The following is an 18,702-nucleotide window of genomic DNA, read 5'->3' as shown; positions in this document are numbered from 1 at the left end:
CGAAAAAAATCTCCCATTTATGCTACCCTTTACCGATTTTTATCAAGATTTATTTCACTTGGGTCTATAAAGCGATATGTACATATGTTGTGAGGAATTACAAGGAGATGCATACTTATATATGAATGATGCGCTGTGCACAGGTTAGTTAACAGTTTAAATTGCAACAATTTATACATAACTTCAGATATATATGCACTGTTCTAATATCGTCCTGTCCTTTAAAGTATTCACTTCGTTTTATGATAAACTCGATTTACTCACGATTTCTTTCAATTGTTTTCGACTCTGTTTTCAATGGGATTAAACTTTTGTTCGAATTGTTTACATTCGAGTTGAGTTGATTTTGGGTTTAACGTCCCGTTCAGCAGCGAGGCTATATGAGCCGTGGACCTACTGATTAACGTGGAATCCGAACCACATGAGCCCCGCCGGGAATCGAACACGGGTTTCCCACGCCAAAGGCTGTTTACATTCGAATTAACAAGAGTCCGCTATATTATAATTGGATATGACGAGCTTTGTTAGGCTGAACCAGAAGCTAGAGCTTCCAGAAATCTCAAGACCTATCATCTTTGAAGTCCTCCGTACAAATGCGTGTCTTGTAAAATTATGCTCTTTAGTCTAAATAAGATGGATGATTAATGAAAATGGACGATCGTGAAACTACATTTCTCGTGCTCTTCGAGCAGGAATCGAACCCGAGGCTATTACACCATAGGCACATACTCTAGCTATTAGTCCAATGGGGAAGGCTATCTACTTGTGCCTTTAAATACTGTTGGGAATGTGTGAGAGAAGGAAAAATGAAATCTAGCGTTTTTCGGCACCGCTATGCTAGAGACGGAGATGATTAGAAATGAATGAAAATGGTGGAATGAAAAAGTGAGAGGAAAAGAAGAACCCCGAGAATACCCACGCTCTGGTTTGTCCACCACAGAGCTCACTTAGTGCAAGCTGGGATCGAACCAAAGACCCCCATGTACCAGAGGTGAACGCTCTTCCACTGAGCCACCGCAGCCCTACATGTGTGTGAGAAGGAGGTGACAGCCTGGACTTGAATAATACATTATCTAGATGTCAAGATGTCATAATCCCTGAAACAGAGATATGCCAGTTGTGTAGATTTTCTCATATTTCCTTTATTCATCTTTTTCAATATATTTCTACATAGAGAAGTCCAATGTCCAATTGTAATTCTACTACATTTAGTGATGAGCGTAAGAGTCTTGGTCTTGCAGTTTTTGCAAGAGTCTTGCATGCAAGACCAAGACCATAGCTGCAAGACCAAGACCAAGACTAAGACTTCTGCGCAAGAGTCTTGCACAAGTACCGGCTCAGTGATGGAGCGTTCAGCTTTGGTGCTTGGGTCCCTGGTTCGATCCCACCTTGTCCCATGTGAGCTTTTTTAGTGGATAGAGACCGTGTGCGTAGGTTTTCTCGGGGTTTTCCCATTTCCTCTTACTTTCTTCATTCCACAATTTCATTCATTTCTCATCACCATCTCTCTCAGCCTCGGTGCATAATTGCGAAACGTAAAACTAGATATTACATCATTTCAAAATATTAATGGTGTTCTTCTTCTAAAACTAAAGAGAAATGTAGTATTGAACATCGGTAATTCCATACACCGTAGGTGCCGACTACATGAGTATGGCCTTGGCTACAAGGATCAAGCATCCGTTAGAAATTTTGAGTGTGTGCTCAAAATATTAATATCGAAGTAACATTTTCATGACATTGACAAAAGCTTGTGCATGTGACCGTAAGTTTGATTTCATGGGGGGGGGAGTGCTTATAGGTTGAATAATTGTTTATGAATATAACTTTTAGCCTCCTCAGGTATATGGCACACGAGAATTGAGCGATATAACATTATACAACAATAAATAATCCATATGTACAAGTGAGTGTGATTTTGTACAGTTATTTCAAATAACTTGGAGTTTGATGCTGTGTTTTTGTATTTGTAATATAGATCAAAAGTATTTTTATAAGTTGAGTTTACACAAAAGACATGGACAGTTGAGTCGTTTTAATTTTTTACTCAAGTTATACCAAAATATTAAGAGGTTTGATTATAATCGATGCTATTCTGTCATTATTGGCAGACCACTTGTTGCAACTCAGAAGCTTCGATATACGGTGGTCCTCAGCTAGTCTTTTCATCTTGACGTAGCAATTTTCTGTTTTAATACCTTCCTTCAACTACAGTCTTCTTTGCCCCCTCGCTGTCTTTCCTTCTACCATATTCTCTAGCATATCCCTCATAATAAAGTTCCTCCTCAGCCAATGTCCCAACCAGTTCATTTCCCTCCTCTTAATTACATCTAAAATTATTTTCTCCCCTACTGCTACTATTTCTAACACCTTCTCATTCGTGGGGGCCGCGATGGCTCAGTGGTAGAGCGTTCACCTCTGGTGCTAGGGGTCTCGGGTTCAAACCCTGCTCCCGCCAAGTGAACTTTGTGGTGGACAAACACCGTGTGCGTGGGTTTTCTCGGGGTTCTCCCGTTTCCTCCCACTTTCTTCATTCCACCCTTTCATTCATTACTTATTATCACCGTCTCCTTTAGCCTAACCGGCATAACCGTGGGACGTAAAACTCAAAATTTCGTTTCATTTTCACCTTCTCATTCGTTTTCCGTTCAACCCAGCTAATTCTCTCCTTTTATCGAAAGCTTCCCAATATATATATATATATATATATATATATATATATATATATATATATATATATATATATATATATATATATATATATATATATATATATATATATATATATATATATATATATTTCATCGCTTTTGCGTAATGTCCATGTTTCTGTTCCATAGAGTAGATATTGGAATCAGTAAAATAAAATTCAGTATTTGATTGGAAGTTTGTTCTAGTTGAAAATAAAAAATATATATTTGACGCCTTTAGAATGTAAAACTAATTTAGCAATTTATAGTATTTCAGTAAGCTGTGCCTTCTTGATTTTCTTTCACGCGTCTGCCCAATTTGGGAACCAGTAAAGCATTGAATCCGTTAAAAAAACATTAAAAAAAAAGATTACGAAACGTAGTAATTTATCTTATAAGTAGTGAAGCGTGGGGACCCCTTGAAAAAAAAAATAATAAAGGTTATCACCTATGTTGTATATTATCATCATACTTACACGAAGGTAAACTATATTTCATATAAAAACATACATTGTATTTCCGTTACTATTGGTACATTGAAGAATTTATCCACAGTAAAATTTACGTATGGAAAGCATAAGATTTCTTAAAAGCAAGACTTGCAAGACTCTTGCAGCAAGATCAAGGCCAAGACCAAGACTGGGTGTACAAGACCAAGACCAGCCGGGTCTTGATCTTGGTCTGCCTTTGCTCATCACTCTACATTGCGTTTTTTTTTTCAGTAGATCTCTCAAAATCATGGATCTAACAAACCAATAATGTTCTTTTTCTTCAATCAGCCATACCAGCTCATTCTTAGCAGCTGTAAATTCTTACGATAGAACATTATTATACTTTATCGTAAGTGAAAAATTATAGCGGTCCCGGGTTCGATTCCCGGTGTGGTCACTCGGTCGAAAAAGTGTAAAATGCTTTTTCAGGCCAGCCACCCTCAGTGGGGTTTTCCTCTTTCACACCAGGCAAATGCTGGGGTGGTACCTAACTTATAGGTCCCAGGTCGCTTGCTTCCTTCCCTTTCCTTGTATAGTGTGCTCGCCGAGGAACGTCATCCCTCAAACGTGACTGGCTAAATGGCCTTAGATGCTGAAACCCAGAAATCTAAATCCTAATCCTAATCCGGAAAAATTGTAAATAAGCGTATTAATTGTCGACCTTAAGAAAGTCGTAGAAAAGAAATATGCCACCTTTGAACATGCAGTTGCCTATCATTCTTTTATATGAAATGATATTTTTGTTTTTTAACCGATATTTGGCTGTCACTGACACAATATGTGATAGCCATATTAATCCAAGAAATAAACTGCTGTGCTACTAATTTTTGTTACACGACAGCTTGCCGCTGCGAAACTTTGTGTCTGTGGCTCAGTGAACAAACAGCATGTTTTATTCCTGAGCTGAGGGAAGCAGCACACCTGTTGTGCGTCGCAGCGTAGCTTGTCAAGACGAATATATGCCATACGATACATCCCGTCATGAACGAATCACTAACTCAAAAGAATTCTTTGTGTCTGTGTGTGTTATGTGTGCGAAAAAGAAGATATTCAGGGCGAATTGGAACTTTGCTATCATAGAAAAGGGAAATTACGAAAGCCTTGGATATCTTGACGCATTTTCCTTGTTTGCGTATTTATATTTCCTTATATGCACGTAACGGATTTTCACCTGGGATACCAGGCGTAGGCGAGCCTAGGGGGAATGGCCTGTTATCCAGTAGTATTCTCGAATTCAACAATTTTAATCTTAACTTTGCTCACTCTAAGGTACATAAATTCCTGTTTTCCTCACTATGATAGCTTTTTTTCCTTCAAAACTACGAGTAAAATTTAGATAAGTGTGACTTTTGTTTCGTTAAAAAATCTTAAAACGTTAATACATCTGTAGAACTATTTTATTCTCTTGAACTACAATTCTGTCGAATTATATTATTGATTGAAGGATGTTAACATTTCATTTGCAGTTCATTAGTGTTTAATTTTATTTCTTTAAAGGACAAGAAACCATTTTCTGGTAAATATATATCTTTGGCTTGGGTCTAAAAGGGCCAGTGTCACTTTTTGGCAAAAATGAGATACTCTTCAATTTTAACGTCTATAAATGGATGTTTTCTTGTGCAAGACGAGCAAATGTCAACACGAAATAGTTTGGAATATATACCATTCATATTAACATTTGCTTTTCTTGCACAAGAAAATATCCATTTATAAGCGTTAAAATTTGACGAACATCTCATTTTTTCCAAAAAGTGATATTGACCCTTTTAGACCCAAGCCACAAATATATATATATATATATATATATATATATATATATATATATAAACCTTTTATAACCATCCAAAATCTGGCACTCCTCAGTTCCGGAATTTGCCCAATTCTTTTAATGTCAACCTGTATTCATTTAGCTTAACGATATTGTTTAACAATCGTTAAGCATCATTATTGAATCAGTGTTGAAAATTACACTTGTTTACATGAAATTTCAGTATCAGCTATTTAAAAACAAAATTACATGGAACAGACGTGTTAAGCGTTAATTTGAGTTACATGAAAGTAAATTGAGACGATTCGTAAACTCATTCTTATTTATTGTTGGTCTCAAGAGCATTGAATGGCAGATGCTATCCTGTAGAAATTGATTAATTTTGATCGTAATTACTACGAAAATAAAGGAAAACAGAAGAAACTGAAATTTACGGATCATGCGTATTTTAATAAAGGTTTGTTAGGTTCAGTGAATATTCACTAGTCTTTTTTTTTTTATTATTATTATTGTATATTTTTCTGGAACTGTACACTTCTAAAATTGGTGGTCCTTAATGTTCTCGTCTTAGTCAAATGATTAACACATGCGTTTCATTAGTATGCATGGGCCACATTATGTATCGGCTTGTGTTAACGCAACGGAAAATTTGCGTTTTATTTTGTAATAATCCGTATGGCAGTTATAGTTGATTTCTACATTTTTTGCGTTTCGTTGCGATCCACAAATTTCGCTAAGACCGATATTTGTAGACTGACTGTTAAATCTGTGCTAAGTGCGAAAATGAAAATGTTGAGTAACAAGCCCAAATTTTACTTCAGAACTGGTGGCACATAGACGCACGAGCATTCTTTTGGTGATTATTTGAACTTCTTTTACAGTTAATACTAGATAGGTCGATTTTAACTGACCAGTGTTAGAGCCTATTTCAGGTGTGCCCTCGGATTATATGCGAAACATACTTCGGCCCTACCCCCGCAAACCCTCTGACAGAGGAAACCCTCCCTTTACTTAGAGAAAAGAAGTGAATTGCCTCAGCTGTGTTGCCAATTTGGCATTCAGTCGTTTGGTCTTGACGAGTGAAGATCGTAGACTACTAAAAATTGCTAAGAAGACAGAGCACAGTGAAGTCCGTGGAAAAAAATCATTATGGCAACGCTTTCGCGTCCAACAATTGAAAGATTTCTCCCGCGGGAACTTGTCCCTCCTCTTTCGAGGGTCGTATGGGGAAACGCACATCGACAATGGCGCCAGAAGGAACACACTTGAAATAGAAGGGCCCTAGGCACATAGCCCACATTTTGACATTAAACCGAACTTTTCCATTTTTGGCACGGATTTCATTTTCAGTCTGCATTTAATGGGGCCTCTATGGCTGGGAACACACAGATTTTTTTTTTCTGTGTGTACCATCATCGTGAAGCATTTGGAAAACCTTGTGCATTGAGAGGTATTACAGCGGACTGCATTCTAGAAAATCAAATTACGGCAGCGTTGACCACGTAACATCTAGTTTGACGAGTGTAATGAGGCCAGCAGTAGTTCATTGTATGTTGCAGGGTCGGGAAATTTAGTTTAGTGGATTTAAAATAGTAATACTTTTACCTCTTGGTTTCGTGAATGTCCATTATACCTACACAGTACCCTAAATTGAAGTCCATCCACCTCTTTGAAAAACATGTATGAGGGGTATCAAAAAGTTCGTGAGATCATCTAGCAGATAACGAGTCATGATCTCCTGGGACACACGTTTTATAGTTAGGTAATTATGTTAACCATGCAAATTCTGGATTCGTTAGAACAACTCTTTTTTTTTTTCTGCAGGTAAATGACTCAAGGTGCGTTGATTGACAAGCGGGAGGCACGGAGCGTCCTTAAGTTCCTCCATCTTCAGGGGAAATCAGAAAGCAGATCCATGAAGAGGCGAAAGAAGTCTATGGGGATGAAAGCTCGTCCTATGAGGTGGTATCCAGGTGGAAACGACCATTCAAAACCGGACATATAACCACCGCGGACGCCTCTAGATCTGGAAAAAATCTTTCACTGATGATGCCGCCTTCACGAAGAAAGTTGAGAAGATCATAATGGAAGACAGGACGATAACCACTGAAAGTGTTATAGTCCTGTAGCCAAAGGGATAAAATTTAGTGAACCTGGAATTGCGGTACGCCCAAAGTTTTTCTGCTGTTACTGTTTTGAGTGTGCTAGGCAAGAATCTACCGGGTGCCACTCTGTCATTGTTGGGCAAACTGAGATATTAGCGTCTGAAATTGGGAGTCTCTTCAAATCATGCTACGCCACTATTTTTAGGCATTTCCTTCAATATCTCGGAAACCATTCATCCTAGAATAATCAAATTCGGTATGTAGATGAATGTCAATGTCGTTAACATTACCACATCTCCAGTTTGAAAGAATACAGTAAATGCCAGCCAATGGTTGTCATTTTCAAAACTAAATGCTAACGTTTATTATTTTATTTATTTTTGAACCTGAATTGTCGTACGCCCAAAGCCCTTTTGCTGTATCTTATTGATTTGAGCGTACTAAGAAAGAACCTGTCGGGTGTCACTTTGTCATTGTTGGGCAGATTGCGGTACGGGTCCCTGATATCAGGGCTCTTCTTATATCCACGCTACGCTACTATTTATAGACATTTCCTTCAATATCTCGGGAATAATTCAACAATTAACATGACAACTGGAAATCCAGACACAGTAATGACAACAATGATGTAGGCGAAACGACTGAGGAAGCAGGTCAGTAGCATTTATTTTTTCACAACTGATCAGGCTCTGTATCGAATTGCTGTTGATATCATGTAGTATTACCCTGAGGAGTTAAAGAATTTCACTCTTAGACAGTGGAATGCATACCCTAATGAGCTTTGTGTGTGATTCTCATTGCAAATAGTGGGATTGAAGAAATATTGTCATGTGCATTTGGAGGTGTTCATTCAATGTTGTCGGGGAAGAAATTTCCACAGAACGTAAGAACGTTACGAATATTAGCAGAAGAAATATTTAGACCGCATATATTATGTGTATCTATCAGTGATGAAAGATTACGTATGGAATACCTTTCATGCAAAGCAGACATGAGCAAGACATGTAAGCTGTTGGTGAATTGCCTAGTGAAGCCTGTTCTAATAATGACGCTGTTTGTGAGAGCTGAACGAGAGGCTGATTTTCCATTACATCTTTGTGCTGTGAAGGAAATGATTCCATACTTTTTTGCAGCAGAACATTTCAACTATGGTAGATATTGCCTTTATTATTACTCCTTAATGTACAACATTGATAGTAATGTATTGGAGAAGTTTTTAAAACGAGAACGTCTTGCACGACACAGACGAGGTATATGCAATGCTATTTGGAGTGATATGTTTATTGAAACTACCTTCATGAGGTACGGGAAGAATCATAGAGGGCTTATTGGTGTTACTCTAAATGAAGACATGGTTGCAACTTGGGCACTAACTACGAAATGATAACGACCTCTAATTGCTTTTACTGTATCACAAAGAAGAAAGTGAACCCAGAAAGAAAAAGGACAACGAAGGCAGAAAAATGATTCGAGGAAAACTACTTCAGTGCATTGATCCCTTGGATTCATTGCAGCACCCTCCTGAAATTACTAATATCGTAACTGGACGAATGTCAGCTGCATCTGTAAACGTACGTGATGCTGTAACAATAGGAGAAAAGCAAGATTGAATTCCAAAGATGGGCCTGAAGGCAGGCCCGTATCCAGGGGGTCTAGCCCCCCCAAATTTTCGCTGGCCCCCCTAAAATTTTCACGATAGGCTTGCAAATGAATTATAATACGATGATAAATTATAGTATGGTTGGATCGGAGCACCCTAACTTCAGCCGGGCCCCCCTACATTTTTGGGCTGGCTACAGGCCTGCCTGAAGGTTTTCACAGGCCGATCTCAAACAAAATCATAACCATGGCCTCAATGAAGAGAAATGCAGCCATTGACGGTGTTTCTGTTTATGACACCAGTGTTATACCAACGTGTGATTGGTTTGTTGTTTTCCAGATCAGTATATGTTCCGACTGTCCTTAAGCATGAACTAGCACCACTTCCAACTGCATTATTTAATGATTATGGCTCTATGAGATCTACATTTAAAGCAGTCTTAACATCAAGGAACATCAAGATAAAGCAAAGGAACTTTGGGCGTACGACAATTCAGGTTCAAAAGTAAATACGTTAACATTTAGTTTTGAACCTGGCAACACTGCTAACAGTTGCTGTATTTTTTTTTTTTTTTTCAAATTTCGAATAGGGTAATGCCAACGATGTTGATATTCACTTACGTATCGAATTTGATTGTTCTAGAATGAATGGTTCCGGAAATATTGAAAGAAATGTCTGAAAATAGTAGCGTAGCATGATCTAATGAGACCCCCAATTTCAGGCGCCCATATCTCAGTTTGCCCAACGATGACAGAGTAGCATCCGGCAGATTCTTGCTTAGCACACTCAAATCAGTAAGAAATAGTAAAAGAACCTTGAGCGTACGATAATTCCAGGTTCAATGGTCTTTCTACCAGACTATTGTGTTTGCACTTGGTATGAGTTATTGGTCTGCCTGGAATATCATTCACAACCAACTGCATCTTCTTGCCATGACTGCTAACACCTTTCCAGAAAAGAGATTCGCGAGAACGCTGCAAGAAAAATGTTGCATTGCTGTGAGGTGGATAAAAAGGACTTTTTCGACAGACCAGTGACAATGGATGAAAGTTGGATTTATCTGTATGGCCCAAAAACAAAGGAAATAATCGTACTATGGAAACATCCAGTGGTGTATTTAGGGGGATGGCTTCCGGGCTTAAGCCCCCCCCCCCGAAATCTTTCTTAGTATAGTAAAGTAAATGAAATATCTTGCAGAATTTTCACATTTCCAGGCAAAGCCTCCCCGAAAGTTAGCAAAGCCCCCCCTCCCGAAACAAAATCGTAAATATGCCACTGGAAACATCCTTCCTCTCTCTTCCTTAAAAAGGCACGAGTGCAGTGGGTTTCCGTTTTCTATGAAGAGGATGGCAGATTACCTACCACAGGGGCAAACTATTACCATTATCTATTATTCCCATCTCCTAAGTTACGAGAGGAACTGAAGAAGAAACGTCGTAGATTGGTCGCAAGAGGGGTGCTGCTGTTGGCAGGCAGTGCACCAGCTCGTTCCGCCCGTACATCCATGATGAAGGCAGTGGAATTAGGGTATGAAATATTGCTCCACCCCATACTTGCCGGACTTAGCACCAAGTGACTTCTTTCTCTTCCCAGAAATGAAGCGTTCATCCTGAGGACGCAATTTTGACAGTAGGGGGATGACGTCATTCATGAGGTTGAACTGTGGTTCCAAAGCCAAACTTCAGACTTTTACAAAACAAGTTTACAGAGAATGAAGAACCACTGGCAAAAAATGTGTTGCTAGGCATGGTGGCTACGTAGAGAAGGACTAATTAATACCATCATGCTGTCAGAGTTCTCCAGCGTGGATTTCTTCTAAATGATTTTACGAACTTTTCGATACCCTTCGTATTCTTACAATGAGAATTAAACAAATAAATGTAGATTTTCTGAGACTAATTGAGATCTATATTAGAACTAAGATGTTAGAATTTCCCATATACAGTTGCCAGAACATGGCCTTTTGAAAGAAGGTGGAGTGGCTATGATTTTTTTTAAAGAAGACTATATTGCGAACACTTGTTTACTCCATTCCCGTACCACCTCCTCTTTGGTGTACCTGCTTCTTACTCATTTCTCAGAATGTAGAAGTGTGCTTCTACGTCTGCCAGTTGGAAAGCATTGCTTTAGAATAATATGTATAGGTTAGAAAATAACAAATCCACACAGTGGGCGGAAAGTTTTATATTGGAATTCGCGAGTTACGTGCATCGGAGTTGAAAATAGTTGGACTGAATAGTGTTGCTGTTCGAGCCTGTGTATAACTTTTTTTTTTTTTTTTTTTTAAAAAAAAGGTAAAAGATAATATTTTCCAGGTATTTGTAAAGTGATCTTAAAATGCAGTTTTTCTTCCTTTTCGATTCATTGGTATTCATTTTTAGTATTTTTTTTTTTTTTTTTAATAGAACTCTGAAACGTGCGCGGAAGTAATACAGTTCTTGCACCCGCTTGTATAAAATCTAATACGTTCATTTCGTTCGAGCCAAAATATAGTTTCTAAAATAAAGTATTTTCATATTATCATTTTCGACAAAAGAAATCATTACTGGTATTCTGCTGAAGAAGTTCTAAAATTTTTAACATCTTAGTTGATAAGTATTATCAGTTATAAAATTAAACTACAGCCAAAAGGGATTTTATGTGAAGAAATGTTTTCATTATCTTTAAATTATTCAGTAAAATTAGATATTCGGAAGAGTAATGAATAAGGCTTAATGCGTCGATGTGGATAAATAATAAATTTTAGGATGGCATCGGAAGAATATACATCTATAATGAGACGGTTTTGTTTTTTGTTATCAGTTTACTGTACGATTATCAGATTTTGCTATTCAGATAAAATAGTAGATACTAAGTGTGTATGTTTCTGGAACTTCATCTTGTAGATCCCATAATTGACAAGCAATACACATTTCCTTAAAAATTGCATTCGGTTGTTGATATAAAAGTCAGAAAGGATTTTCTTTTCTAGTCATGTGCACCATATTCTCGCTAATCTAGCCATTTCTTGCACAGAGGAGTGCCGAAATAGCGAAACTTCCTGGATTACTGACAGTGCTTAAGTTTATTTACATGATACCAGAAGTACAATTTCATACACATTGGTACAGCACAGGACAACTTCTTGGACAGATCTAACGTTCCATGACTGAACTTGCCAATTTGCTACAATTATCTTTCTACGGTTCAAAATTTCAGCTATGGATTTAAAATTTCAAATGTTCTTGGCGTAAAGTCACAATATTGTGTTAGCGACAACGATAATATAAAATGAGAGAGAGAGAATCATTTTGACGCCTAATTAGCGAGAGTGTATATCAATTTTATGTTTTATGTAATGAATCCAAGGTAACTTGGTCAAGTTTTTATCCCTATGTTTTACCTACTTCATAGTACTATTTCATCTAAACAAGGCTTTTTTTTTTTTATCAGCTCGTAAGAAATGAAAGTAATAGTATTACTGTTTGATGTGAGGGGTCATGTACACGATAACATTCTTAAGGTAAAACAGAAAGAAAAAGGTTTGATATCAGCTATCAAATGTTTGGCCGCGAGCCAAGAACTTTGGTTTCTTTCTGACACTGAAGATGGTGTTTATGCTTCTTTTCAGCTTGTGGCCTGGTTGCTATGACGACGGCACAACCAGCGTTCATCCAGGCAGAGATGCAAGGCCTCAGTTCATGTGCAGCCTCCACGGCTACTGTCACCGTTGTCACCACCTCCAGTCAAGCTGGCCAGGCTCAGGTAACCTAGGAAACACACGGCGCTAGGAAAGAGAAACACGCGTTCGTTGTTCATTGGGGGGGGAGAAGAAGTTCTCATACGTTTTAGGTTCAGGTTGTTGCTTTCTGGTGGTGATTTTGTCAAGTTTTTTGTGATTGTGCACATCTCCCTCACTGTTTTCTTTATCTTGCTATATACACATTAATTTTGCCTATATGTCTTTGTGTTCATATGCATGTGTATTTCTTCCAATGAAGGATGGTGTTTTTAATGAATCGATTTTTCTGTTATATCCTGTGTAATGATAACAGTGTTTACAATGAGAGTTATCTCTTTTCAATGTACGATCCACGATTAGATTTGTCAAGTCGTAAAGACCTGATTGGTGATGATTTTAAGTAGTTATAACAAGTTAACATGAAACATTATATGCGACATGATGTGGTCTTGTATTTAAACAAGAAGTTCCACTTTTAGAAAATCAACTAGTTTAAACTATCGTTCATTATGTAGGCAATGGATTGTCAAATTGCCGCTTTTCAGGGAAACAGATTTAACATACCATATTCGTATTGTCGAACTGCTTGTGTTTGTCGGAATCAGGTAAGGACACACATTAATTACATTAATTATTGTTCATTTCGTGTTAGAACAAAACGGAACACTTACAAAAATCGAATTTCAACTCATTTAAAATCTACATGTGAAAACAAGCTATATTAGAAGCACTTTTTTAATTATTGATTAAAATAATAAATGTCGTATATGTCTTGGCAATAGAGACGTTGTCCAGGAAATGATAGTATTACTCCGCGTATTTTCTCTGTTTCATTCATAAGTATTGTAACGGTAAAAATCTTGTATTTCGTATAAAACTTGCTCTTGTTAAATTATACTTCGGCTGTTTAACCAAAGTTTCTGGTTACATTCGTTTTGCTAGATAAATTGAGATGCTGCAAAGTTCACATAGAAGTGCTAAATTACTAGCGATAATTTTATATATTTTAAAATATACTTTTTTCCAAATGAACTCAAAGAAAACTTAGCATGCCTTTTTAAATATAAAATCTGAAGACCTCATTTCTTCGATTTATTTGGAAAAAATAAAGAATACGTTGATTTCGATTAAACAATGTTTTCTGCGATGTTTTTGTTTCATATTATCCTGAGCACTCTGTAAGTAGCTTTTATATTAAAGTAGTTTTCATATTTTCCCCCTTCCGGTCCTGTATTATTTTTTTTAAATCTTCATTTGTATCTGTATCCAGTTAAATTATATTTCGGAAACTACCTTGACCAGTAAAAAATAAATATTCCATTTCCATTCTTAAATATGATTTCGTTTTTTTTAAAAATAATGTTCTATCTTAATTCGGTATTTAAAAAATTAAGAAATAAGGTTTATAGTATATGCAAGATAGTTACTGTTCTTAAATATTTGTAATATCGGTATGATCTGGTAAGAGGCTTTTAAATAAATAGTCAAAACTTCCAGAATTTCCCATTTCGCACGATCGAAGTTGTAATAATTATGGCGTTTATATTTTGCGATACATAATTGCTTTTATCTTTTTGCAAGCATGATGCTGTTTTGTTTAAAATATGAGGCAAACTGACTAGGTTTCCATTGCAGGTTATTATTATTATTGAAGATTCGTCAGTAATTAAATAAAGATTTTCTTCCTTTCTTTCTTTTTAGTTTAACGTTCCTTAATTATGAACCGAGGTTAAGGGAGAAACTGTGATAAAATTGATGATAATGGTGGAATGAACGCAGTAGAAAGAAACGGAAGGATCCCAAGGAAATCCACGCATATGTTTGTCCACTGCAAAGCGTACTTGACAGGAGCTCTTCAGATATTGCCAACCGTGTTTTATTGTATTTTAACAGACGTTTCAAAGGTAAACTGACTGACTGTCTTTTGTCATGAATGTTGCATTTAGGGGTGTGCACGAGACGAGTCGAGACAGAATTTTTCTCACAAAATTCGAGTCGAGACAAAGCTCTTTCAATAGAGAAATATAAATTTTTCGAGACGAGACAGCTTCAAATTATTGTCTCGTGCTCATCCCCAGTTGCACTAATTTAGGGAATTGTACAATCATTGTTTAATAATTTTAATTATTATTTTGTTATAATTTTATATTTCAATGTGTAACTATAAAATATTGTTATAATGTAGAGTTTTCTTTATTCTTTCTTTATTTCTTCTTTTCTTCGATTTTTTATTATAATATTTCTAATTTCACTTAATCACATCTTCAGTAGATAGAACGTTTGAAATTAAGTGAAATTTGAAACATTTTATAATAAAAAATATGAAGAGAAATAATAATAATAATAATAATAATAATAATAATAATAATAATAATAAAGAAAATCGTTAGTATTATAAATTTGAACATTGATTCGGTACTTGTAACAATTTTCAATTGTTACATATTGAAGGATAAAATTGTAACAAGATAAGAAATAAAAGTATACTACAAAGATTGTACAAATTTCCTTGAATTGTTGCATATTGAAGGATAAAATTATAACAAGATAAAAAATAAAAGTATACTAAAAAGATTGTACAAATTTCCTACAATTGATAAAGGCAGTCCTTTGCCTTTGAAACGCCTGTTAAAATAAATCAAGCACGGATAGAATAGCTAAAGCTTAATTAATTAATTACAGATATCTCCGTGAAAAGTGTGTGAAATGCGAATATATAAAGATTCAGCAGATTTTGGTTTATTATCTGCATCTTGTACTGTTGTTATTAAAAAAAAACTGTCCTGAACAATTTGGCTTTATTTCGAATATTATATTGCATATGCTATAGTAACGTGTAATACTGACTTGATTCTTCAAATAAAAGTCGCGAGGTCTACCCTAACCGATTGCTTTTGGCGCGCGTGTTCCCATGTTCTAGTGGAAGTTTATGCGCGTTTCACTTTAGTAGTTCGCGGTTACATAAAGATGTAAAATACAATCCCAAATCACAAGTAAAATTGAGTGTGCATATATTATTGTAACTTTTGATTTATTTAAAGTATATTTCGTTGTGAAATTTCTGCTGTTTAGTAATGTTATTTGATTCACTAAAAAGTAAATAGATCAAAATTGTATTTATCGACGGATTACGCTTAAGAAATTAAAGAAAAAGGCACTGTAAGATATGTTTTTCTTCAAAATTGTTTATGAAGAAGAAATTGTTAGTTTCCAGAAAAAAAAAAAAAAAAAGGTACTACCTAAGAATTTCTGAGTAGTGTAACCAAGGAAGCAAAGCACATAGTTTGAAAATATTATATTTATTGACTGATGAATTTAAAGCAGTCTTTAATTTTGCATTTTAAAATAATTGATAATTCCATGAATATAAAATAATTATGATAGCAAGTCTTTATTGTGGAAATGTATTATCTACTATGTGAAGAAGGTAAAGTGATTCAAATTCCAGGTAGCTTCTTGAGCTCGTCAAGTACGCTCGTAAGTTTCTGAAAATCACGTCACAATACATTAAGAAATGTAATAATCAGACTATTTATGTTATTGTATTGAAATTAAATATACATTAATATCAGCGTATTTTTTTGGGGGGGGGGGATAATCTTACGCTGAGTCTCAAGATACGCGAGTACTTCATAAAAAAACTACTTGATGCCAATAAACGTAACCGCATGCTGCGTTGTGTCATAGTTGAAAATTATTGACCAATTTACCGTAACATGAATTTCGTGAATTATATATATTTACCGAAAGATACCAGCGGAGTATTTCGTTTCCGTTAACTTAAATGTACTCTTACGATTCCACGTTCGAAATTGATAATTCATAGCAGTATAAGACATGCATTTTGATATAAGTTAACGATGTGTAAACAGTATTTTCTAAATAGTGGAAATAAACGTATGATACTTTAAGTATGTTGAGGCCTTGACTGATATTATTTATTTTTTGGCTGGCTAGCTGAAATACCCATTCTTCGCACTGGGAGAATAGGTGTATGAAAAAAGTTTGAATACTCCCACGCCCTTACGATACGCCGTTTAGTCAAAGTAACAACCCAGCTCGAAGTAGGTGCAGTGTTCCAAAATTCAATTCAGGAGGTTCAGCCATTTTCCCGTGATGTGATTGCAAACAACAGACAACACCGATTTCAGTGTGGCGAGGAGAAATTGCCCCCTCCCCCATAAAAGCGGAATTTTTCTAAAATACGCGAACACTTGTCCACTTGAGAATTTATATACCAAATTTTATCTTTCTAACTTGAGGGGCTCTTGAGATACCATGTTTTACGCGTAAATTTTGAAGCCCTAATCCCATTTCGATACGCCCTTTAGTCAAAGTGACATGTCAAAAACATATCCTGTACACAAAATGTATAGTACACAAATGCTGAACGCTTAATAAGAAATTGATAATAATAATAATAATAATAATGGAAAATCTTTTTATCATCCTTCGGAGTGGAAATAATATAAATTCTGTGTTACGCACAGTTCAGGATATGTAGAGAATATTCGAACCAAATTTCAGCTTCCTAGAGAAGAAGAAAAGTTTAACTTCTTTCCATGCTCCCAAACGTTTCAGAAAATCCCATCTTAATTGTGGTCAACAGACTGAGAAGAATATTAGTGCAAAATTTCATTTACCTACCCAAAATTGTTTCGAATATCTGATGAACGTGGGGAGAAGTTCCTAGTCAATTTTTCCGTAGAGGTCACATTTCGTTAAACTTTCATCCAAGGTTCAATGAGAAAATTTGTACAAAATTTAAAGTTCTCACTTCTAACTATTGTGAAATTAAAAAAAAAAAAAATCTTCGAAATCCCTTTTTCATCGTAAGGATAGCTCTTCTCAAAGCTGTGTTATCCTCAGCTTAATGTTCAAGCTTATCATTTGTACAAAATTTCAACTTCTTAAACCCAGTATGTAAGGAGTTCCCTTAAAAATAAAAAAATAAAAAATAAAAAATCAACACCCTTTTAATTCCAAAAGGAGACACATTTCGTAAAGCTTCTCTTTCCCTTTATCTCATATATGAATTCGGAATTTTAAGGTTCTACGCCGAATAGTTTCGGAAATCTGGTGAATGCGAAAAAAAAGTCCATGTCCACTCTCCCCTTAGGTGTCACATTTTGCGAAGTCTTGTCTTGTATACAGCCTAAGGTCCAAGGAGAATATTTAGACACACACCTAGTTAGGTAATTTTCAAGTTTCTACGCCTATTACATTCGGAGATCTGTTGAATAATAATAATAAAAAAAATCATAATAAAAAAATCAAGTTCCCGCGTTAGGGGGGCGCATTTTGCAAAATGCCGTCTTATCTATAGCCTAGGACCCGAGAATAATCTCTATGCATATAAGAGAAGTCCTGAGTGATTGACTGACTGATCAAAGCCCGACCAAACTGCTTAAGCTAGAAACTTAAAAATTCGACATGGCAAAGGATTTGTTACGTAAAGTACCACTAAAGAAGGATTTTTGGTAATTCGACGTAGAAGCAGGCGGAAAGAAATCGGGATGACAAGTATATTAAAATGTCCATATCTCCTAATTTCTGAGGGTTAGACACATGAAATTTAACTATGGACTTCTCACTGTTTCAGCTATATATATACATGACTAAGAAGGTGAATTTGCTAAGAGTAGATACATCAGTTTAGAGGGTGAGAAGAAAAACTAGCAGGATTACAACTATTATAATAAGAGTTCATAACTTGGAATTTGTTAAGGGTAGATACATCAGATTTGGCATTTGCGCTTCTCTCCTAAAATAAATAAGACACTGTTTTTTTTTTTCTTCGATATTTGACCTGGAAGGGAAGTACACGGAGTGAGCAGGAAAAAAGGGATGAGATCACAATTATTATTTTTTTTTAATGGCCTTATCTCGCAATCCCTGATCGTTAGAGATATGAAATTTGAATTTTAAATAATTACATATGTATTCTCGGAGTATTTTTTTTTTTTTATCTTTGTCCTAGGACGGAAGAAAAAAGTGGGGTTTCAATTATAATAAGGTATCCATATCTTGGAATCACTTAAGGTTAGAGACATGAAATTTTGTTTGGACGTTTCATCTACAATGAATGAACACTTGTTTCAGTGATTTTAGATACTTCCTTAAGATAACTATTCGAAACGGCAGGCCCGACACCAGCCACAAAGGTTTGTGTGGTCATGAATATGCTAGGGGGGGGCAAGTCATTCAAAATTATCTTATTTCTATCTAAATTATATTTTTGTATCATTTTGTATTGAGGTCTGAAGGGGCCACGAAAAGTTAAAAATGCAGAAAATCCTTCTTTACCTAACCCTAAGTACTCGCGCC

At 35.9% G+C, this 18,702-nt stretch overlaps 1 protein-coding gene across 7 annotated transcripts in view; it reads left to right on the top strand.

Annotated features, from left to right (window-relative positions):
- The window catches only part of Rfx (regulatory transcription factor Rfx), a 342,716-nt gene that overhangs the window by 146,750 nt on the left and 177,264 nt on the right, over nucleotides 1-18,702 (top strand). For all 7 annotated transcript variants that reach the window (XM_081742843.1, XM_081742844.1, XM_081742841.1 and 4 more), the window contains exon 2: nucleotides 12,265-12,398. In XM_081742843.1, coding sequence (XP_081598969.1) covers nucleotides 12,282-12,398 — 117 coding nt within the window. In that variant the 5' untranslated portion in view covers nucleotides 12,265-12,281. The remainder of the gene's footprint in view (nucleotides 1-12,264; nucleotides 12,399-18,702) is intronic.

This window comes from Thermobia domestica, chromosome 16 (genome assembly GCF_964235325.1).
Source record: "Thermobia domestica chromosome 16, izTheDome1.hap1.1, whole genome shotgun sequence".
Taxonomy (NCBI): Eukaryota; Metazoa; Arthropoda; class Insecta; order Zygentoma; family Lepismatidae; genus Thermobia; species Thermobia domestica.
Note: the sequence above shows the minus strand (reverse complement) of the source record. Positions and strands in the feature narration are given on the sequence as shown.